This window comes from Dryobates pubescens, chromosome 13, assembly GCF_014839835.1.
Source record: "Dryobates pubescens isolate bDryPub1 chromosome 13, bDryPub1.pri, whole genome shotgun sequence".
NCBI lineage: Eukaryota > Metazoa > Chordata > Aves > Piciformes > Picidae > Dryobates > Dryobates pubescens.
Genome location: NC_071624.1, coordinates 17609801 through 17633392, shown reverse-complemented (window position 1 = coordinate 17633392; position 23592 = coordinate 17609801). Strand labels below are relative to the sequence as shown.

General features: G+C 43.3%; 1 protein-coding gene across 7 annotated transcripts in view; it reads right to left on the bottom strand.

Moving 5' to 3' along the window:
* Positions 1-361: 361 nt before the first annotated feature.
* The window catches only part of MECOM (MDS1 and EVI1 complex locus), a 355991-nt gene continuing 332760 nt past the window's right edge, over positions 362-23592 (bottom strand). For 6 of the 7 annotated variants that reach the window (XM_054166432.1, XM_054166435.1, XM_009902376.2 and 3 more), the window contains 8 exons: positions 22902-22989; positions 11423-11589; positions 8933-9010; positions 6602-6771; positions 5359-5503; positions 2367-2603; positions 1639-1825; positions 362-750 (listed from right to left, as the gene is read on the bottom strand). In XM_054166432.1, the coding sequence (XP_054022407.1) occupies positions 616-750; positions 1639-1825; positions 2367-2603; positions 5359-5503; positions 6602-6771; positions 8933-9010; positions 11423-11589; positions 22902-22989 (1207 nt within the window). In that variant the 3' untranslated portion in view covers positions 362-615. Of the gene's footprint in view, positions 751-1638; positions 1826-2366; positions 2604-5358; positions 5504-6601; positions 6772-8932; positions 9011-11422; positions 11590-19396; positions 19424-22901; positions 22990-23592 lie in introns of all 7 variants that reach the window. The other variant, XM_009902375.2, reaches the window with a different exon arrangement.

The following is a 23592-nucleotide window of genomic DNA, read 5'->3' as shown; positions in this document are numbered from 1 at the left end:
CTTCCTACGGTTACGATGGATAGTGTGCACTGGATAGAACTAGCTTCTTCCTCTGAAGGGCTAAAATGCATAAAGCTTTAACGAAGAGATTTGTACATAAAAGCGACTGTTCCCAATCCTGTGTCAAACTAGCTGATACAAAAAAGAGAGAATCAATTCAGTTCCTACTTTAAAGGAGTGCCCATGTGTGTATCAACACAGTCTTAAACCCTTTCGCCCCTGCCCCTCAAAGCCGGGTGACCTGGAAGACAACTTTTCCCGGCCCCAAGTTTACAGAATCCACTGAATTTTTTTTTGTTTTGTTTTGTTTTGTTTTTTTTTTAAATTTTACTTATTTAATTTTTTCTTTCCTTTTTTTTTTTTTTTTAAGTCAGTTGTATTGATCCTCCAGAAGTCAGCAGCTGCCTTTGCTGTGCAAAACAAAAATATTGAGAATAAATAGTTTCTTTTCTTTTCTTTTTAAAATTATTCAGTTTAAGGTCACCGGACTTTAAATGAGTGACCCTGCAGATTTATAAGGCATTCTGCTCAGCAGTCTTTTTAAATAGTCATATAGGAAAGAGCCATGCTACTGGGTTTGGACTTGGTCCCATTCTCGTGTAAGACTTCGCAATGTCATACGTGGCTGATGGATTGAATGGCGCTGGACTCTGCCGCGGCTCTCGCCATGCTGTGCCACACGTTGGGAGAATTGTGGGACGCGGAATGGAGGGAGTCCTTGTCGGAGAGAGACAGCATCATGGCATACGCCTGCGCGGGGAAAAGAAGGAGGACAAAGAGATCAGAGATCCCTCAGCGCCGAGCTGAGCCTGGAGCCGTGCCACCCCTACGCGGTCAGGGCATCATTTAGGCTACAGCTGCTGTTCTCGACTTATTTGAAGAACATCAAAATGCATTAGGTAAAACCACTGTCAGCCTTTTCACTGACACTTTGACTCACTAATAGCAATAATAATTTCTGCTTTCATCTGGCTCTGAGAAACCTTTGATTGTAGACAAGGTCCCAGAGTCTCCTTCGCCTTCAGACTCTTGGCACAGGAGGCTCTTTTTAAGAGCCTGAGGAATCACATTGTCCCTTGGCTGGTCCTGTTTTTCACCAAATACCACAGTCTCCTTTGCTGACCTTTTCCACAGGCACATGCTGCAGTTTTTAAAACAGGAATCCCTCAAAGGGGCTGAAAAGACCCATTTTAATTAATGTTTTTAAAAAAGTCAAGAAATAGCCCTAGGATCTCAGTCTATTTATTGCTGTTTTAAAAATGTCCCTAGGACCTAGAGGTGGTAACATCCCAAACTTCAAAAAGCCAAGCCAGCCAGAAGATCACATCACATCCCTGTGAGGCTCCACTCCGTTAGCTTTCTGAAAGCACAATGGGGCTACACCTTCCTAAGCCACTTCTGCGGGAGGCAGACAGGAACAAAACCAGCACAGAATGCAGGAAAATCCTCTGTTCTCAAGGACCAGAGCACCCCATCACGTCTCCTGGGTGTGGTGGGAGGTTGGGGCAGGCTGAGGTGTGCAGATGTGGAGCACGGCTCTGCCTGATGAAGCTGGAATGACCCTGCCTGCCACAAGCTAACAGCCAAATCCTTCGAGTATTTGGCAACAATAACATGTTAACTGAGTTAAGCTCTTACCTGGGATTTGGATTTCCTGTACAATGGTTGCTTTAGGTCCTCTGGCAGCTGGGAAGTATTGAAAGCTGCCAATTCAGCTTCGCTATATTGATTTTCTTCCATTTTCCTCATTTTGAGGCTATCTGTGAAGTGCCTTATGTGGTCCAAAGCTGAAAGTCCAGTCTTATTATACTCCTCCTCTTTATACCTACAAAAACATTAGGTTTTAACATCAATTCTACGATTCTCTTCATGTTCCCTTGTCTTCTGATTTACAGATCTGAGCAATTACCCCTTTTTTATGTGCATAAACCACCTTGGAATTGTGATCCTGAAATAAAAGACATTCCACTTTTTCTATTTTTCTGAAGATGTGGGCAGTGGAAGCAGGGAAGGGAGAGGCTGTCTCTCTCCTGGTGCCTCCACAGCCTTTCACAAGAATGGTATAGGAGATCCAGGTCGGTTTACAGAGCAGATAACGTCTCTCCCATGAACATTTCCTGTCTCACCCATAACCCGACAATAGCTCCCTGAGCACATTTATTTTCCCCCTTAAGGGCTACAGATTGCATGAAGAGACAGAAAACAGGCTGGTCATGACCCAAACACAACCCCAGGTTGCTATCGTAACCGGGAAGCTGGCTACTTGGGACTGGCTCCCACAGCACATGGTTTGGTGTTGGCACTCTTGTATGGTTTATTGTTCGTATTTCACGTATCGGGCACACCAATACCCGGAAGGAACTAACCTGCCAGGGGAAGCTTTGCAGTTCATGTCCAAAGTACTTGTTTCCTCATAATCCTCCTCTGGAGTCCCCTCATGCATGTCACTTGTAACAGGCTCCTTGACTGCTTTCCCTGCCATTTCACTCTCTTCATCTTCCTCATCCATCATTACTTCGTCTTCTGCCTCTTCGTCATCCAGCAAATCTGAGTTCTGGCTGGCTACCATGGCTTTTTCATCCTTAAAGTGGCTGCCATTCATTCTGAAAGTACCAAAACAAACCCAAGCAATAAGCACAGAGCAGTTATGAAATCTCGCCAGCAGATTGTTGTAGGCAGAGCTGAAAAGAATCCGTCCCAGCGGAATAAAGTGATTTCTGTATTTTACATCTTGTTTAGCGTCAGCCATTCCGGCGGTATTGGAGAACATTCCACTCAAAAAAAGTATCGGTGGGATGTTACAGTACCATCAGCATAGGACTTTCCTCTTATCCTGCTAAAACTACTGTTCAGGCAGAGGTACGTTCAGATACCCATTCCAAATTTTCTCACGCCTTATTTCATCTCATGTTTCCAATCATATATATACACACATACTCTGGACAAAACAACTCGTTGCCTTTTAACAGAAGCTGTAAGGGCCAAGAACTCTAAAAACCAGATCCAGTATTTTTAAAAACTGACATCCAGGTCTGCAATTTAGAGTTTTCCAGTCAAGATTACATGCTTAATTAATTTTTACACAGTACCACCCATTGGGAAACTATACTACTTCACTGAATATATGGATTGAATACATGGGAACCTAAGGAACTTCAGCTGAAGACCTGAAGAGCCTTCTGCAATATTGCCCCCACACTGAACTACATTATTAACTAATTTGAAGGGCAAAAAGTAATGAAAAGAAAGGTCAGATAGCTTTTTAAGTGCATTTATTCTTATTAAATGAGTAATTACAGCACTACACACATGGAAAACCATTTGGCCTACCCGCTGCTATTACGTTGCCCTTTGCTTTCAGACAATGACTTCTCTTAACTACTTCCTACAGGATTCTATCAAGGACATAATGCCCACACAGTGAAACAGGGGCTCATTTGCTAATGGTCTCAACCCTCCAGGACTCTGATCATCGTGACCACTTTGGTAAATGAGAGCTAAAGAGATTTGCCATCGCCGCATTGCTGAGTGTGCGGCCAGAGGTAGCGCTGATGTGAAGGAGCTCAAGTGGCTGGAGCCACAGGAATTCATTGCCACCAGCCTGCGCTGCGATACGTAGCACGGAGGCCTTGATTCATCTATTGTTCTCACTGTGCAAAAGGTCCTTACTCTTCCAGGAATACAGTTATAAAAATGGAAACTTTATTGTGCACCCGCAGTTTGCTTTAGACCCTTGCATGCTTCAAACTGTGCGGGACAATATGGAATAGACCAAAAGTTGGAGCAAGATAAGGATGAGCTTTAGCAGGGTATTTGGGATTTAGCACTATGACTTTGCTGTTGTTGCAGAGGTGCTTGCTTAGGGAGCAGAGCTGGCTTCTTATATAACAGCAGCATCATTTCCCCAGACACAACGGAGTTTCATCTATTTCCCGAGCAAATTCCAGCTTACTGTGACAATTTTAGGATTGCATTAATAAAAAGCTAAGGAATGGGCTGTTTGTATCACAGCATCAGAAAAATCTGAAGCTGTGCAGAGTTGGGAGAGCTGAAACAGCCACCCCCCTCCAAGATAATCAGAGCAGTATCTCTTTATCATCTTTTATTTAAACAGGCAGAAATATGAAATTGTTGAGCAGTTTGGGCTGCCAGCTTGCTTGTTATGCTCAATTGGGGCTGCTAGAAATGAAAGGGAGATGGACTACAACCAAAGTAACAAAAGCCATGTGATTAAGAAAACAGATTCTCTAATTATGCTTTCAAATGCAGCAATTTGCCAGGGATAAAATATCCATCAAGAGCAGTCTGAAGTGCCAAATTTAGAAAGGAAACACTGCACAACCCAGCAACCTTTCCACTTTGCTGACTTCCTGTTGGAGGACATGTTGAGACCAGATGTGCAAAGAAAAAATCCCAAACCTTCATTTCCAATCAAGAGGGACTGAAATTTGAATATGCATGTAATCACTTAATCCAATACTTCTGTGGAAATTGCTTTATGTCCACCATTTTCATCCCTTCACAAAGGCCTCTGGAAATTGAGAGGATGGTGAAGTGAGTTTGTCACCAACAGTAAGAATTTTTTAATGCCGATAAGGTGACGCCAATTCCAAAGTGCAAATAATGCATAATGCAAAGCCAGCCTCAAAGAAGTATGTATGGCTGACGTGTGTACCCATGCCACAGCCTTTTCTGCTTAGCTGTATTTTCATTAGCTGAAAACATTTAGAAGTGGTTTCTCTTCCCTTAGTTCAGAGGAACAGAACCGCTCAGATACTTAATAAATCTTAATAAGAAAAAGTCAGTCACTGTGGACTACCAACATCAACCCACGGCCTCACGCAATTTTTTGCTAGTCAGCATCTCACTTGGGATTGAGTTACTTACAGGAAAAGACTTTCAGTGAGAAAGCTCCATTTGATCCAAGAATTTAGCTTAGTCTCCTTTATTAATTACACATTTATATTGCATTTAAACCATAAGGGCTCTCTGCATTCAGCCACAGGATGTAGAATTCACCTGTTCTGCCGAGAAAGTGAAATGAGGGCATTTTTCAGCAGACTTAAACCAGTGATGGGAACTTGAAACTAAGAACTCCTTGTGCAAGAAGAAATGTGTTCTGCCCACCATCTGCCACTGGAAATATGCTCATACATGATGGGGAGGAAATCAACACGTTCCTTTTCCTAAGACACCGAGGTGAAGACCGAAGCAAGCAGATTGCTAAAATTACTCCGGCTTTTAGCAATCTGCTTGCTGAAAGACTGTTGAAAGTGATCATCAACAGAAGTGAAAAATCAGAGCTGATCTGGAAAAGGAGGAGTGGCACCTTTTGAAAGCAGATCAGTTGCAACTCACCTCTCCTCTGAGTTTCGGGGGGACTGATTGTTGTGGTTGCTGTTTCCAATAAAATTCCTGATTTCTGTGAAATAAGAGTCTTCCTTGTCATCTAGAATTGCCCCTGTGCTTTCCAGTTCTGAGTGAGGTGAGGATGTTGCAGTACCTTGAAACAAAACAGAGGATTTGTGTTGTTGCTCTTTTACATTTTCTGTATTTAACCATTTAACCAAAATTAAAATTGAAACAATGGGTGAGAGCCAGAAAAAGTTGTTCAAAGTGATCCATCAACTTTTGGCCACAAACCCACTAATTAGAAGGGAAATATTACTACCCATGGGCTAAGGTGGTTTCCAGCCAAAACAGCCTCTGGCATTCTGGGTGCCATTCCCATGGCTTATAATCACTTTTGCCAAGTATCTATTTCAACATTTCCCTCCTGTTCCTTTGTGACTCCAAGACTGTCAGTCAATAACTGTGTCAGCTCAATGGCTGAGTCAAGCAAACAGAGCTTCATTTTAGATACTAATTATGCAGATTTGTTTAAAATATGGAGCAGCCACTGATAAAATCATCCAGGTTCATTAGCATGGTGAGCCTGGTGACAGAGGTCTTTCTCTCAGCATTGTGGTAAAGGCAGCTCTGCATTCACTGCATGTACCTGCTTATTGCCAGTGGAGCAAAACAGACTGAAAAGTCTTCCGGCAGGGTTTTCATTAAGCCCTGCAGATACATAACCCAGACCAACAATATCCGCTACCTGCTGCTGCCTTTGCTGTGGCTGCGTGGTGACCGATTGGCTTTGGGATTTAGGAGGCACCATTACCACCATTACCTCCATAACAGTGAGTGCTTTGCAGCTCCTGACAGTGGGAGTATTTCGGAAGGTGCCAAGAAAATCTTTTAGAGTGCCCCTTGAGATTCTAAATTGAGGACTCCTATTGAGAGCCAAGCGATTGTGGAGCTGGGATTAAACCAATTTTCCCAGTCTGCTCTCAAAACACTATGGTTGGCTCAATTAAAACCAAAAAGAAAAGACATCATACCATACCCAGCAGCATTAAGTTATACAAGGGTTTCTGCTGGGATTTTTAAACCACTTTAAATGTCAGCAGAGCTTAGGCACTTACATATTTTCCTGAAGCTCTGCTCATCGGAGCAGACGGTGCAGAGCAACATGTGCCTAGAGACACTCAGTAGCTTTGAAGGTATGTGAAGGCTGGTGGTAGGGAGGGCAGGCTGGGCAGGGAAAAGGCATACGTACCAGACATGTTCCCATTCTCATGCTTTTTTAGATGTCTGTCAAGATTGGTTTGTTGACCAAAACACCTGTCACACAAGTGACACTTGAATGGCTTCTCTTTATTGTGGATGTTACGGACATGCCTCTGCAGGTTAGAAGATATGCTGAACGACCTGTCACAGTACTTGCATCTAAAAAAAAAACCCAAACCAAACCAAGTGGTTAGAAAAGGGCTTATTAGTAGCTGGAGATGTAAGATTTGTCCTAAGAGACGTGAAGCACATTCTGGGCTCAGCCTCAGTACTCAACTGCAACTCCTTGGTCCCTCTGCTGAGGCAAAATCCTCCCTGAAATAAAGGCAAGTTTTGCCTGAAGAACTGGAGAGCTGTCTTGGAATGGAGAGATCACTTCTACGGTGGCTTTTTTAGCTTTAATTCGCATTAGGTTTTACATTTTAAATGATGCCTTTAGGAATAAACATAGTATTTCAGAGTTAAAGGCATCAAATTAGCTAGGGTAATTGATTCCCATGTTGTTAGAACTGTTGCACGCAAAGTTGGGAAGTTTGAAAACAGTAGAGCAGTAACTCTATTGTTTCATGTGCTGCCAATACAATACAATTAAACACTTCTGGAAAAAAAAAAAACAAAACACATGAAACAGATCTCTTCTAATGCTCAAATAAGGTAAAAAAAAGGGCTATTTCTTTTCCCATTCTAAATTATACTGCGTGATTAAATCTTTTCTTGAGGAATTAGCTTGCTCGATTGCTAATCCCAGAGGAAATTTGGTTATCTTGCAAAAACCAGCAATAAACAATCCCAACCTTTAATACCGTGCCAATGTGAGTAGTTTAGTCTATCACTCTGGTACCAGAGGCATCAATTTTCATACTCTGTAGTGATTTGGAGTCCCTAAAGCCTTTACTGTATTGCTCTTTAAGCCATTACTAAGTCATACTATAACTATTCCAAATTCTCTGACTGGCAACCAGCCAACAGTCTTCACCACTTTAGTTTTTCAATCTTTTCCTTCTCCTGTGCCTCTCTTAGGCTTGTCGATGATGTCAATTTTTTTTTCAGTGCTGAAATCCTCCATTATGCTACTAATTGCTCATGGCTTCTAGGTAGTGGATGGGTATAACATGCATCAGGACCTTCCTTCAATAAAATGAAATGTGAATCTCATTTCCTAAAGAGACTAAAGGCAAAAAAACATATTGTTTCCTCACAAACAATGAGCTTACTCTGCTCTTTACAGCTCATAAAATGCAGAAATTGGTGCATTTGTTTTACTGGAACATGAACTGGCTTCCTTCCAGCTGATTTAAATTAGTCTTTCATTTTTGGTAAGGTGAAGCTTCTATCCACATTTCTGCACGTGACTATCCTGGTTACACTATCACACACACATTCTTATCAACAAGAGACTACACCCACATGGGTTTTGGTTAAGCAGACCTCAGAAAGGATCCAGATCAGACAGGAAACAAATGAAATACAGCAATGCCTTGGCAACTGGGACCTTTCAGAAATCAGATGATTGACGAATCACCCAACTTTAGGCCGCAAACACCACCACAGAGGTCTTACAGAAAAAAAACCCACACATTTTTGCAAGAGAAAATGTAACTGTGAGCTCTACTGAAAATCATTTTAGCCTTGCTGGTTCAGAAGTGCCAGCATGGCAGGACTTAGAGCAGGCTCCCAGTTCCTGAAAGGTGCCTACAACAAAGCTGGGAAGGGACATTTTACTTGGGCTTGTAGTAATAGGATGAGGGGGAATGGATTGAAACTTCAGGAGGGGAGATTTTCACCAGGTATTAAGAAGAAATTCTTTACATTAAGGGTTGTGAGACACTAGAACAGGTTGCCCAGTGAGATCACAGATGACCCTTCTCTGGAGGTTTTCAAGGCCGTGTTGCATGAAGCCTTGAGCAACCTGGTCCAGTGGAAGGTGTCCCTGCCAATGCCAGGAAGGTTGGAATTAGATGAACTTTAAGGTCCCTTCCAACCTAAACATTCTATGAATTTACTAATCTATGCCTTGTGGATGGGCAACTGCCTAAAGCCAAAAGAATTTCATTAACTGGGACCAAAACCTTCCCCCATCTCCACAGTTCCAATGCTGTAGCATCAATGTCTGGATGAGCACAAGCCCTGTTTGAGCCCACACCACAATGGTGAGTCATCACTGGGCTAAAATGCAATGCTGGGTCACCAACAGGCTGCTCAGGAGTGAGCACTGGAGCTGGCCAAGCAAGGCTGTTGAACATTCATTCCTTTGCTTTGTTCACTTGACCACACCCCAGGTAAGGGGTCACAGACAGAGCAGGGTAAGGGGTGACAGTACCTATAAGGCTGCTCTCCAGTGTGTGTCCTCAGGTGACGTGTTAGGTTTGCAGATCTGGGGAAAATCTTGCCGCAGTATCTGTGACAAGAAAAGGTTTGATGAGACAATGCAACTTTCAATGGCTTCAGCTCCATTTGAACTGCCCTGGATGTGCTGCCCAAATGGAATCGTTAATACATGGGACCATTGGCATTGCTTCAGTGTAACAAGTTCTCAATAAATGCATTCAGCAAATCTGATTGAGACACTAACAGGCATGCAAGAACGGGACTGGAATTGCTGAAGCCAAGCAGCTTTTCATGTGCATGAGCAAGGGATATGTGAAAACAAACTAGTTTTAAAGATCAGCCCAAATGTGTCAGCTCACTAGGTGATTACTGATCACATTCAGATTAGCAATCAAGAGAGCCTGTTATTAAAGCCTTGCATTACTACCTCCATGCAAGCAAATTTCAAACCTTGCAACCAATTCTGCATGTCAGCAAACATGACATCATTTTGTGCACTGAATAGGATCAGAGCAGACAAGGCTCAAAGACCTAATCCATCAAGGTATGTTTCTATAACAACATGTCTTGAGAGAAGGTGACATGTTTTCAAAAAGATCAGATAAACTGATATGCCAGCCTCAAAACCGCCTCTGAGTTCTGGAGATGATAGAGAGACCTAAATAATGCAATTTAAAACCCATTCTCCAAACTTGATAGTATGCCACAGGAAAACAACAACAACAACAAGGGTAAAAAAAAAAAAATCACAGAAACATTCAGGTTGGAAGAGACCCTCAGGATCACAAAGTCCAACTAATAACCCTACTCTACAAGGTTCACCCCTAAACCCAAGCACCACATCCAAACCACCTTTAAACACCTCCAGGGTTGGTGACTCAACCACCTCCCTAGGCAGCACATTCCAATGCCTGACCACTCTTTCCGTGAAAAAAAATGTTCCTAATATCCAGTCTAAACCTACCCAGTCACAGGTTGAGGCCATTTCCCTCTTGTTCTATCACTAATTACCTGTGAGAACAGACCACCAGCAGCCTCTCTACAATGTCCTTTCAGGTAGTTATAGACTGCAATGAGGTCTCCCTTCAGCCTCCTCTTCTTCAAACTAACCATCCCCAGCTCCTTCTGTCGCTGTTCGTAAGATTTATTCTCCGGATCCTTCCCCAGCTTCGTTGCACTTCTCTGCACTGGCTCAATACACTGGCTCGTGTATTGAGGTGCCCAAAACTGGACACAATACTCAAGGTGTGGCCACACCAGAGCTGAGTACAAGGGGACAGTCACCTCCCTATTCTTGCTGGACACAGCATTTCTAATATAAGCCTGCCCCTTCATGCAAGCAATGTATTAACATTCAGTTTGCAATTGGCCTGGTTCTGTTAATGACATTCAGCCCATTTCTGCAGGGGGAGAAGGAGCACATGCAGCACTCTGCTACGTGAATGAGGGTGGCGCCTGCTCCATGGGATGACTTTGAAGATTGCCATCCCTTCACTTTTAACATCCCATTTATTTTTTCACACCCTGATGTATAAGCCTTTAAAATACCCACAACAGCTAATTCTGCCCTCCTCCACAAAGCTCCCATTCATTTTGGCTGCATGTACAATGACTATCTTCATTGTATTTTTTTTTTTCCTCCTTTTTAAGGTCTGTACACACAAGTCCTAATAAGTCATACATTCTATCACTGATCCCCTTTGGATATTAAAACCAGAAGCACCGAGCGAAAAAAAAAAAAAAGGCCATGTCTGTAGTTTATGATCAAAAAAAAAAAGTCAATAATGAAAGCACACTTGTGCATATGAAAGTGATGAGAAAATTTGGAAAAAAAGAAAAAAAGAATTGTTTATACAATGGTTTCCACCTCGTTTATCAAATGAGGGTGGGAGCACTTCTCCTATGGAGACAGACAGAGAGAGTTGGGGCTGTTCAGTCTGGAGAGGAGAAGGCTCCAAGGAGACCTTATTGTGGCCTTCCAGTATGTGAAGGGGGCCCACAAGAAAGCTGGGGAGGGACTTTTTAGGGTGTCAGGGAGTGACAGGACTAGGGGGAACAGAACAAAACTAGAAGCGGGTAGATCCAGATTGGATGTTAGGAAGTTTTTCACCATGAGGGTGGTGAGACACTGGAACAGGTTGCCCAGGGAGATGCTAGAAACCTCATCCCTGGAGGTTTTTAAAGTCAAGTCAAATGTGGCTCTGGTCAGCCTGATCTAATGTAAGGTGTCCCTGCCCATGGCAGGGGGGCTGGAACTGGATGGTCCTTGAGGTCCCTTCCAACCCTGACATTCTGTGATTGTGCGAAACCGGTAGGCTACAGGGCAAACGCTTTGTTCCATAACACCAGTAACTGAGTAAGTAAGAACCCCTAGGTTAAACACTTCCCTGGGGCACAGAGAGCCCTGAAAGACCCCATCAACCCTCAACACAGGGGGATTTGAGGAGCCCAAGAGGGTATCCCAGAGCAGTTTTGGGGGTACCTGCAGGTGTATCTTTCCTTGCCCTTCCGCAGCAGGGTCTCGGGCAGGGAGCTTGGTGGCGCGCGGAAGTTGAACATGGATGGCACCGACTGGATCAGCTCATTGGCCTCTGGCTTCAGGGCGCTGAAGCTCTCCAGCTTTTCAGCCATGTTTTCTATAGCGGACATCTGCAACAGAAGACAGCAGGTTATTGCCTTGGCTTTCTGCCCTCACTGCAAACCCAAAATACTAATTTCTTTTGCCCAGAGGGAAAAAAAGAAAAGGGGAAAAAAAGCAGCAAAGGCAGAGTTGCAGTCTCAAGAATTATGGGACAAGGTGGCGGCCGCAATGTTGTCCCCCTTGGAATAACTCCTGCAACTGCTACAGTGAGGTGCACTTTCTCCACAAGGCCAGCGTGCAGTAGAACTCTTGTCCTGATGACTACAGTAGAAAGCTGCTTCCTCACAAAGCCTGAACTAGCCAATACTCATTTATCTTTACTTTTCAGCCTCATTCCAGTGTATGCAGTCATGCTCTGTTGGTGTGTTCCCGTGAAAAAAGTGAAGCTTTGGTGGGTTTGGTGCTATGTGCTGACATTACCTGTTAGATGCCTATCCAATTTTTCTAAAACTTCTTAATAGTCCTGCTCTACTTTTAGCTGCTTATAAACCCTATGTATTTTGGGATGTATCCATTCTTGGTTAGCTCTCTGGAATTTTCAGGGAGTGGGGATTAAACAATTTCTGGAGAATGGTTTCCTTTAAGGTGTCTGGAACTGACCATGAGAAACTGCTCCAATCCCTCAAACATTGTGACTTGGAGAGTTCAAGCCTGCTACTCAGCCTACTGCGAGGTGAGAGCAACCATCTGCCTCTTCATGACACCACAAACAAATGAAAACCAAGAAACCCAGGATCTCACCTACAGACCATAGAAACCACAGCATGAGCCCAGTGCAATACCTTGCTTGTAAAGAAGAAATTCTATGACAGGCAAGATGCTGACTGCTCCTCAGCTGGGAGAATCTTTACAGCTAACTCTTCAAAATCCAGAAGAAATTGCTGCACTTATTGACATTTTACAACTTCATTTTAATGGGAAAACCTGCACATTTGTTGGAGGTATTTTTAGGTTTTATTTTAATAGGCAGAATTGGACATTTGTCTCCTGGAAAGACTGCACATGCTGGTTAGCTCTGGTTTAGGGGTTTTTTGGGGGGGAGGGAGGGGGCTTTTTTTTTTTCCTTTTAGCCTGTAGCCTGCCCTCTCATTTCATGCTCAGATTCCTAATGCTGAGTACAAATTGCAATGTACAGGGTACCACTGCCAATTTGCCAAATGTCTTTCATCAAACACGGTGCAAAGAGAAGGGAAAAAAAAAATCTCAGAGGGAAGTCAAGATACATTTACTTGTCAGGCAACAAATGTGAAAGCCTTGCGAGGCAGTAGGGGCTGTAAGCTCTGGGGTTTGATTCATAATCACTCAGCTGCTAAAACATTCTCCACAGATGCAAGGGGACAGCACATTTGTCAATATGAAGGATTTTGACATCTACTGATCACAGGCGTGAGATATGTAATGATGATGCTGCTGGGAGAGGAGGTAATTCTACCTCGGCACCCAGATGTCATTACCAACCCATCCAACTCGACATTACCATAGATTTCTTTTTACATGACTTCATCTTTTTCTTTAGTCAGATTGGATGCTTAAAGCTTTTACAATAGTCTTTCCACTGCCTTTAATTCCTTCTAATTGCTCAATGCAACAATTCACCTGCCTGCTTTGCAGCTGCCTGAAACAAACGGTATGAATGAAGAATGACCTTTGGCCTTTGGGCTGATTAGCAGTGACAAGACAGTGCATGGGTTATGATAGCACATATTTATGCTGGAGAATAACAAGGGCATTGAGAAGCATAATAAATGTTTTATTTATGTATATTTAATATTCAGGTCAGTTTCATTACCTAGTGGCTTCAAATCATTTTTGGATCACCATTTCTCATGTCCATGGTTCCCTATAATAATATATTCAAGCACCTATTTTCCCCTTTACATTTAAAATGGCTTAGTCATGCTTTTTTTTTTTTTTTTTTTTTAAGTTTGTGTTTCAGTTTTTCTTTCCAGGATTTTGCAGAGAAGAAATTGAAACCAGTTCTTCTCTAATGCATGCTGATGCAGGATCAGCAGTATCTCCAGCACTGCTTCCAGGATTACATCAGTCCCAAAATAGGTATGAAATCAGCATCTAATCTCAACCCCCTCACTCAGAGGAAACACAAGCACTTCCAATTATTTTAAAGCATTACTTGCTTTCCAAAAATATGTTTCTCACCATAGGAATGACTATTGTGTTTGTTGATGGTTGGTTTTGCTTTTTTTTAAATGACTGATCTATGCAGTTACCTGCTATGATTTATATTCTCCAAGAAATGCACCAGTGATGACGGGAAGTGCTCGGCCCCAAGCCTTTGCTGATTACAAGGTGGTGGCACTCCACAGCTGTCAGGATAATTATAGCTGTTCCTATCTGCTGGAGATAAGACTCACACTAACCACGGCTGGGGTATTTTCTTAAGAAGTCCTAGAGTGGGCTGGTGTTCTGGGCTTTCGGGATGCAGTTCTCTGTCATGAGCTAGGCTCCTGGACTGCAAGAGCTTGTTACAGTCCACAAAGTCATAGAACGATAGAAGCAACCAGGCTGGAAAAGACCTCGGAGATCATCAAGTCCAACCTATTACCTAATACCCAGCACCTCATGACAACTAAACCATGGTTTCAAGCACCATGTCCAATCCTTTTTTGAACACCTCCAGGGACAGTGACTCCACCACCTCCCTGGGCAGCACATTCCAATAGCTAACAACTCTTTGAAGAACTTTCTCCTGACCTCGAGCCTAAACTTCCCCTTGGTGTAGCATGAAACTGTGTCCTCTTGTTCTGTTGCTGGTTGCCTGGGAGAAGAGACCAACCCCTACCTGGCTTCAACCTCCTTTCAGGTAGTTGCAGAGAACAATAAGGTCTCCCCTTAGCCTCCTCTTCTCCAGGCTAAGTCCTGCCAGCCCAGCCCCACAACAAGCTCTCAGTTATTTTATATGCAGGTGGACAGCCCCTGCTCATCAGTCTACTTTGCAAAACAGCTGCTTGAGTACTATGAAACCTGAGCTTTGTCATCGTGAAGGACTAACCCAGGCACCAAAATCCAGCAGGAATTCTAAACCTTTGACACAAGCATTTGGGAAGACAGTATCCTGGTTTCAAGCAGTTCCCCCAAGAGATGCAAAGGAGAATGGGCAAGGGACAGACCTTCTCCTCTGTGTCTTCTGTCACACACTAGCAATGAGTGGTGCAAGAGCCTTAATTGAAGGTTGCATCTCCATGATAGTGTTGAACAGCCATTGGGAGCTGCTGCTCCCATTCATTTGGCTAAACCCTTGCTGAATCCATTTCTATTTTTGTCAAGGAGAGCTCACCAGTTTAATTAGGTGCATGTGAAAAGATACTGCCTTTTGTTCCTTTTAAGCCTTTTGCCTGATAATTCAGCTGGGTGCCTTTCTTTCTCTCTCTTCACCCCCTATTCCCCCCCCCCCCCCCCCCCCCCCCCCCCCCTTTTTTTTTATTGTTAAAACTAATGAATAACCATTTCTCATTCAGTTTCTGCTCACCATTCATGGTCTCACAGAGCACAGCTCCCTCAGGCATTCCTTTTCCAAGCTGAAAAACTCAGTATCTACTTAGTCTCTTTTTGTGTGGAAGCTGCTCCCTAACTCTCATCCAATACTGTTGCACTTTTCTGTGTCTTTTCTAATTCTACTATGCCCCTTTTGAGAGGGACTTCAGCTGTATTCAAGACCTGAAGGCAGTGTAACATAATGATGGCTTCAATTCCTTTCTGCTAAGCACTCAAACAGTATTTTCATAAAACTATTGACTTCAAGATCTTTTTCCTGAATGACATGAGTTAAGAGTCACCTTTTCCCCTCAGTATTACTGGGTACTTACTGACATTGAGTTTTATTGCTATTTTAATGCCCAGTGACTCAGCTTTCTGTGAATCTTGTGCAAAATCTTCACAAGTCAGCTCTGGATGTAGCTATTCTGAACCAACAGCTGCAAACTTTCCTCTTTGCCTAGTCACCCTTTGTCATTTACAGACAAGAGCCACAGTTTGGATCTCAGTGACACTCCAAGGTGGACTCACCCATCATCTCCCACGACTGGGAAAATGACCAATTTATTCTTACCTTTCTTATTACCCTAATTATTAACACAAGGGATGACTTCCCCTCTTCCACACTGAAACTCTCCCTTTCATCTGAAACACAGACAAATTAGCTCTCACTCCTTTAAAACACCATTACAGCTGATTGCAAAGCAAGACTTGCCTCCATAACACCATGGAGATGCTACCAGTCATCAATCTACCAATCTCCTAGAGCAAGCTGTTAGTGATAGCACCAGTCCAGGGTATAGGTGGGTACTCAGGGCCACCTCATCTCTCTGGGGATGGTCCCCGTGGACCACCATGGAGATAGGTGTGTGGCTCAAGCTGCCAGAGAGCGCTTTGGGGAGAAGTCTGCACCTCAGCTGAGCGCCTAAGGGCTGTGGCAATCTCTGAAAGGAGTATGGGGAGGAAGGCACAGCTTGACCCCAAGGATGAGATTAGCGTAATTGCCATGTCCATGGGGAAAGCCCGCCGAGGAGGTAGGAGAGCAAGAAGATCCTATTACATGTTTTACATACAGCTATTGCCTTATGGACAAGTCATGTCTGCTCCTAATCTGAGGCTCGGCGAATGACAGTATTTTATATAGAACAGTAACTTTTGATTTACATATGTAAGAGTTGTTGATTCTATCTGTGTCCAGATGTCTGGAAAAGGAAGCAGCTTTCCCCCACCTCCCTCCTGCTCCCTGAGAGGCTATTAACCTCCCACTGACGCAAACTAATATGCAGTCGCAATTCCCCAGCTCCGACTCAAAAATGCAGACATTACCATAATCGGCTAAAAGGAGTATTTATAAACATTTCAATGGGCAAGATATCATCAGCAGGGCCCTGGAACATTTGTCTTAAAATTTATTAACCAACAGAAGCAAAAGTGGCATAAATAAAGGGAAGGGGGGTTGTTGTTGTTTTGTTGTTGTTGCTGCTTTTTAAGAACCTAACCTGATGATATGAAATAACCTTGCAGACAATGCCATGAATTACATGACCTCATGCTTCACAAACGCGACTCCTTCCCTGCTATCGTCGCAAAAACAACTTTTATGGCTGTAACTCATGGGAAAAAACCCCAAAAACAACCTGTTCAGATGTTTGCTTTCTATTTTTACTAGTGTTATTTAAAGAAATCTTGAAAACCCAACTGCTAAAGCTCAGGGTTTCTTCCTCCCCAGTTCAAGCTATGATGCTTCCTCTAAAAACTGTGACTTGTGAATTTGTTGTCTCAAAACTCTGTGCGTCTGGACATCCAGCCATAGAACTTTTGGCTGAGCTACATTCACCTATCACATGCGAAGCCCTCATTACAGGAAGGATGTTGACCTGATGGAGTGGATCTAGAGAAGGGCCACAAGATTGATCAAGGGGTCAGAGCACCTCTGCTACAAGGACAGGCTGAAGGAGCTGGGCTATTCAGCCTGGAGAAGAGAAGGCTCCAGGAAGATGTAAAAGCAGCCAGACAGCACCTGAAGGGGGCCTACAAGAAGGATGGAGAGAGACTGTTTACAAAGGCCTGCAGTGACAGGATAAGGGACAGTGGCTTTAAGCTGGAAAAGAGCAGATTTAGATTGGATGTTAGGAAGAATTTCGTTACTATCAGAGTAGTGGAACACTGGAACAGGTTGTCCAGGCAGGAGTTGTGGCCCCTTTCCTGGAAATATTCAAGGTGAGGCTCTACGAGGACCTGGGCAACCTGATCTAGTTGGGGATGTCCCTGCTGACTGTGGAGAGGTCAGACTGGATGACCTTTGCAGGTCTTTTCCAGCCCAGACCATTCTATGATTCTATGACTCCAATGGCTGAGCTTTATGAAGCAGTAGCAAGAAACTCCTGCTGATCTGCAATCTAGTTCCAGAGTAACTCTATTTGTCTTAATTAGTTGCTGGGGATTTAGCTGATCCAACAGAATGGATTGTGTCCCGAAACAAGCCTACTGAAACAGAACCTTTGCTAATGCACTCAGCAAATTTCTTTTCATTGAAATATTTACAATGATTCTTCACAAAACTACTTCAAATTAAGTCTGAACCTCTTTATAGCAGCTTTCTGTTGATGGGACCAGAAGGTGATGAGAAAGTCTATAGACTAGATCAATCACAATCTACTCAAGACTGGGTGTTTCCCATTAGTTTGCACTGTAGGGTTCCTGCTAAACAATTAAAGAGTCTTGAAATATATGCCACAGGCAACTGTGCATTGAGATAGAAATGCTCATGTGACACATTCAGAACCCTCAAGATAGAAGATTCATCCACGAAATCAGTGTCCTGCTCTAGGCACTTTAAGTTTGAAAGACCTGTTTCTGCAGCAGTTGCTCCAAGCCCCAACATGGCCAGGAGATGGAGGGTCACAAAACCATGCAGGATGATGGAAATTCGAGGACCAAGCCAATGTCAAGGAAAGCAGACAGAAGAAATGGTCTGCACTGAGTTTTTCAATTTCCCAGATAGAACCACTTTTTGAGAGCAGAGGATTCAGGGTGCCCAGGCCAAATCACAGCTTCTACTGTGGTCCCTTCACATGCAAAAGAAAATGTTTGGGAAACACCTCTCGTGCTTTCAGAAGTCTGGCATCTAACCCATATACTGAGCTCACTCAGCATCTATGGGTGCTTGCAGGAGTCCTCTGGTGCCTATTTAGCCCTTTTTAGCTCAGGATCCTAACACTTTTTTTTTTTTCTGCTGCATAAACTGTCATTTTGCAGGAAGAAAATGGGATTAAAAGCCATGTGCATGCAAAGCAGAGGTCTATAGCTGATTTTGAAGATGCCATGGAGAGCAGGGCTGGGTGTCAGATCACAGGGTTAGCATCTTTGAGGGCTCCTGCACTAGCCCCTTACAGAGACAGACACCGGAAACAGGACATGAAGACCTCAGATCTCATTTTGCTAAATTCTGGCTTTGTCTTGTGAAATGAGTCCACGTCACGCTGCGAGTGATGTGCAAGGCTGAGTCAGGACCTGAGCTGCAGCCGGCTGGCTCCAGCTCTCCCCTCCGAAGCCCAAAAGTTGGGAAAAATCTGGGACAAGTATTTATAGGTTGAGTGCTGTAGCTGAGGAGCCAGCAATGCAAGAGCAAAACACGGTGTTACTGGAGTTGCATCTGCAAAAGCAGTTGCTGTGGCTCACGAACAATTTAGTTGTCTCAAAAATAACACTTTACAAAAACAGTAGAGCAAGCTCCAATCTCTCTCATAGTAGTAAAAGCACCATTCCTGTTTGTATAAAGGGGACAATGTAAGTACCCACACAGGGCAAATCTGAGCCAAACAGGGCAAATAAATGGGCGTTTTATTTGTGCTTCAAGCACAGCAATGAGCAATTCAGCTCAAATCTTCAAGGCTATTCCAGTGACTAACTCCCAGTGAAGTCACTGAGAGATAGAAACCTGAAGCTGTCTGAGGTTCTCTATTTTAATGTCTCAAATGCAGATGAAATAATTTGTACAACTATTGCAATCTAACAAGATTCCATCTTGAAAATTCCACTGCAATCTCTGAAGGAAACAGCTTGGAACAATTTCAGGTAAACACAACCAAAGACTGCGCTCTGAAAGCCCCACTCAGGTAAAGCTCCCATTGCCTTCACCAAATAAAACCAGCAGGGTAAAAATAAAGCCAATTTGACCCAAGAAGGTATTTATCCACTGCAACACTCTGTAGAAAGCCTGGCATGCTCCATAATTGAGTGATAAGTTATCTTTCATATTATATTTTTCTTATGCAATTTGTTTCACAATGATTAAATCAGAAATATAAGCAATGAACTTACCCAAATTCTTTGATCAGGCAATTGGAACTGGGAGCAAAATTGAAACAAAAACAACACATTATTCCTGCGTTGGAACCCTCATTGCAATCAATCTACTAATTAAGATTTTATTTAAAGATACTAATTAAAATGTTACTCTGAATGATTTGGTGCATTGAGGTATTCTCTCCCTTAAAAAAAAAAACAAAACAACAATCCCTTTAAGGGCAAAAAAAGATATTGTGAAATAAGAGTTACATTATTTGATTTTCAGAGCTTTCAAGCCAGTGCCACTGGGAGGAATTTTGCCCAGGCACAGACAGGGTAAGGACTGCAGGATTTAATTGTGGCCTTCCGCCTTAAGGGAGCCTACAAGAAAGCTGGGAAGGGATTTTTTAGGGTGTCAGGGAGTGATAGGACTGGGGGGATGGAGCAAAACTAGAAATGGCTAGATTCAGATCAGATGTTAGGAAGAAGTTCTTCCCCATGAGGGTGGTGAGACACTGGAACAGGTTGCCCAAGGAGGTGGTAGACACCTCTTGCCTGAAGGTTTTTAAGGCCAGGCTGGATGTGGCTGTGAGCAACCTGATCTACTGTGAGGGGTCCCTGCCCATGGCAAGGGGGCTTAGAACTACATGATCCTTGAGGTCCCTTCCAACCCTAACAATTCTATGATTCTTGTGTTTTAATCTCTACTTCAGAAACCTATTTTCAAGATCCACTTGTTAGCTGTCCTATTACCCAATTACAAATCAATTAATTCTTGCCCCATCAGATGGGCAGGTTTCAAGAATAAATTCCTCTACAGAAACACAAATCTGGAGGGCACAAACAATAACACTGTTCTTATTTTACACAGATAAATCCCACCAGCAGAAAATGAAAACTTGTGGTACACTCCACACCTGTACTTTTACAGGGGTGAACAGGACTATAAAGGAAAAACAGCTTTGCTGCAAGCTGTTCCCCAGCCCTCCATAAATACCCAGTCAAACTCTGCCTTTCACTAACAGGAGACTCCTTTCTATTAAAATCTGCAAGAAAGCAGATTTTGGCCTTTATTTTCCTGACAGGACATGTGATGATGGTTTAGGGTTTGTTTTTTTACAATGTATTAAGAGTACATGTTACACTCATGACCCTTGTATCCATCCATCTCACACGAAGTTACAGACATCATCCCTGGTAGTGATTTAACAAAAAGGCAGCCTTCACCATGGATTTTTGCTTCTGTTGCACAATGAGAAATGAGGAGGAATGGGCAAAACCTGGGCAGATTTCTGCACTCCCGTTCGTGTGTTTAGCACCCTGGGTACAGAACTAACCCTCCCTCCTGACAGAGCCTGCTGGCTCTGCCCCACCTCAGCCGCCACTGCAGCAGGGAGGCAGCATCTGACACCTCCTGCTCACGCTGATGGTCTTGGTGACCATGCTAAGACCTTCTTTGGACACCAACAATAGATTTAACAAACTCTCTGTGAAAAAACATGAAGGGTGAAATCCCAATAACCTGCCTGCCAATGGCACAACACCCGATGTCTCCATTTCACCCACACATCTACACCACCCTCACCTAAGCCCCACTGAACACTCCCCTCCCAGTTCCCCAGAGACACATAGAATATCCAATGCCTTTCCTGCCTACCACAGCCAAACTCCTAACATTTTACCCAAACAGCCTCCATTCCTACCCACCAAACACACCACCTATTGCCACCATCAGATCAGTCTGCAGCAAAACCTCCAGAGCCCCTCGAATCAACTTCACTAATCAACACTGATTTACACCTTCTGAAAAGCTTGCTAATATGAAGCAAAATTGCAGTTTCTTCCATTGACACAGTACCTAAAATGCCCTCATTTAAATAATTTACTATTAACTGACAGCCTCTTAGCTGCTCTAACAGAATTACTCAATGGAGAGGAACCAGCCTGGTTTTACACCAGGGGACACAAAGAGGATTGAGCTCCTGTTTGCACATTTGTGTGTTAGTGCTATCTGCTGTGAAATAGGGATTCTCGCTTTGTAATCTGGGCAAATTAGGTATCTCAGTAATTAAATCCTTCATTAAATCCTGCTATTAAATCCTTTACATAAAATCTTGATAATTTTATTACTTAATAGACCCTTCATTTTCTATAGGCATTGGAACTGGAACAAGCTGTTATTTTGCACTCTCCACCCATGCAATCATTTTATTTGTTCATCTGCAACTAGAGAGGCATCAGCTGCTCCTCCCAGTTCTCCAGAAGTTCCATATTTCAGACTATGATCCACAGAACTTAGGACATAGCAACTGTTGCCTGCACTGAGAAAAAAAGCAAAACAAACAAAAAAGCAAGTGGTGGCAAATCATTGCCATGGTTTGCACAGGAGAAGCTGAACTAGAAGCAGCAGCTCCTGCTTGGTTGCTTAAGATATAAGACAAAAATCCAAGACCTATATGGGGTGTCATTATTAGGATGCAAAAAGCTCATAGTCAGCAAGGGAGTTCAAATTTGCAAATATCACAGAGCATTTTATTTCAGGTGTAAGATCTGAGCCAAATTTTTAGCACAATCCTCTTGAGTTAAGGAGAAAGACGACAAAATCAGGTTGCAGGGCAGTCAAAGAAAAGCAACACATAGTTTGCATATAGGTACTCTTTCTATGCTACCTACACGTTGCATTTACACCACTTTAGGGACACTCTCCTAAATTTTTCCTACCCAGCAAATAAAAAGCAGGATTAAGGCCAGTGAAGAAGACAGCAGCCCTCCCATAAAACACATCTTCATGCTGTATGAGGAGTATACATCTGCTCCACTATGAGGGTGGTGGATCACTGCAACAGGTTACCCAAGGAGGTGGTTGAGGCCCCTTCCCTGAAGCTATTCAAGGTGAGGCTCCACAAGGCCCTGGGCAACCTGGTCTAGTTGAGGATGTCTCTGCTGACTGCAGGGAGGTCAGACTGGATGACCTCTGGAGGTCCCTTCTGGCCCAGACTACTCTATGATCCCATCCTACAAAGTCACCGCACATGCTATAGACCACAGCAGCTACCAAGAAGAGATGGAACATTTGCTTATGAGACTTGGAAGCATTGAGTGGAAGGTTTTATCTCTTTTCTGGGAGTCCTTAAATACCAACAATTGGGATGGCCAGCTTTGCTGGCCTGACTTTTAATATACATGATCTCCTTGCAGTCAATATTGACTCCAACGTAACAGTCCAGTGCACTGGAGAGTGCAGAAGACGACTGGTGTCCCTGGAAGTGTTGGGAGCTGTGCTGTCGTTTTGGAGTAATGCTGTTCTAAAACATACATGTAGTTTCAATCTGGCTTCCTCTATAATCAAAACATGTTGTTTCATCTGCAAAACATCAAGAAGCTCAGAACAATGCTTGTGCTTTTCCACCACAATGGTACAGCAAAAACTATGCGTTTTAGGAAATCCAAAAATGACTAAGACTGCATTCATTCCTCTGCACCTGCTTTGAAGCATCAACAGGCTTGTTTACAACATCAAAATTCCCCAAATACTTACTTGTGGATGAAACAAGAATCCCGGGGAAGGTCTCAAGTATTTCTCCTTTAAAGCTTCCAGTGGGTCAGTTAGTTTTCTTTTTTCTACTCTGTAAGTGTTAAAATTAGAGTTGCTCATGAAGAATCAGTCTCAGGTATTAGTAATTATACAGCTGCTTATGTTTAAAGCAGTCAACTCTACATCAAGTCATTTGTTTCTCCGAGATAATGGTAAAAGGTAAGTACAGTCAACTTGTGATTCCTGCTTACAATTCACTACTGCAAGGCTGTGAATTAAAGGGAGATTATACCATTAACATAGGAAATAACTCCATTTACAAAGATTGGTAGCAATAATAATAGGAACCAATAACTAACTGCTGAGCACTTTTGTGAAGAAATAAGGCAACTGAGTGTGGTCTGCACTCAAAGGCGAGGAATTCAAGGCAAAATGAGCCTTGAGCAATGGGTCCGTTCTTGTCTGACCGCATGAGATGTCTCAGCCACTATCCGGGAAACCTCTCCTTGGACATGGCTGTGCACAAGCAGGGTGAGAAAGGTGGTCTTGCAGGAATGCACTGCATCTGAGATGCCAGCAACGACTACAATCAACTCATGTGGGCACTTTGGCAGTGAAACACAGCACAGAGAATTCAGCAGCAGCTTCAAAATGTCAGGTTTTGGCTTTTTCTGTTACTGGTGTGTATAGCTTA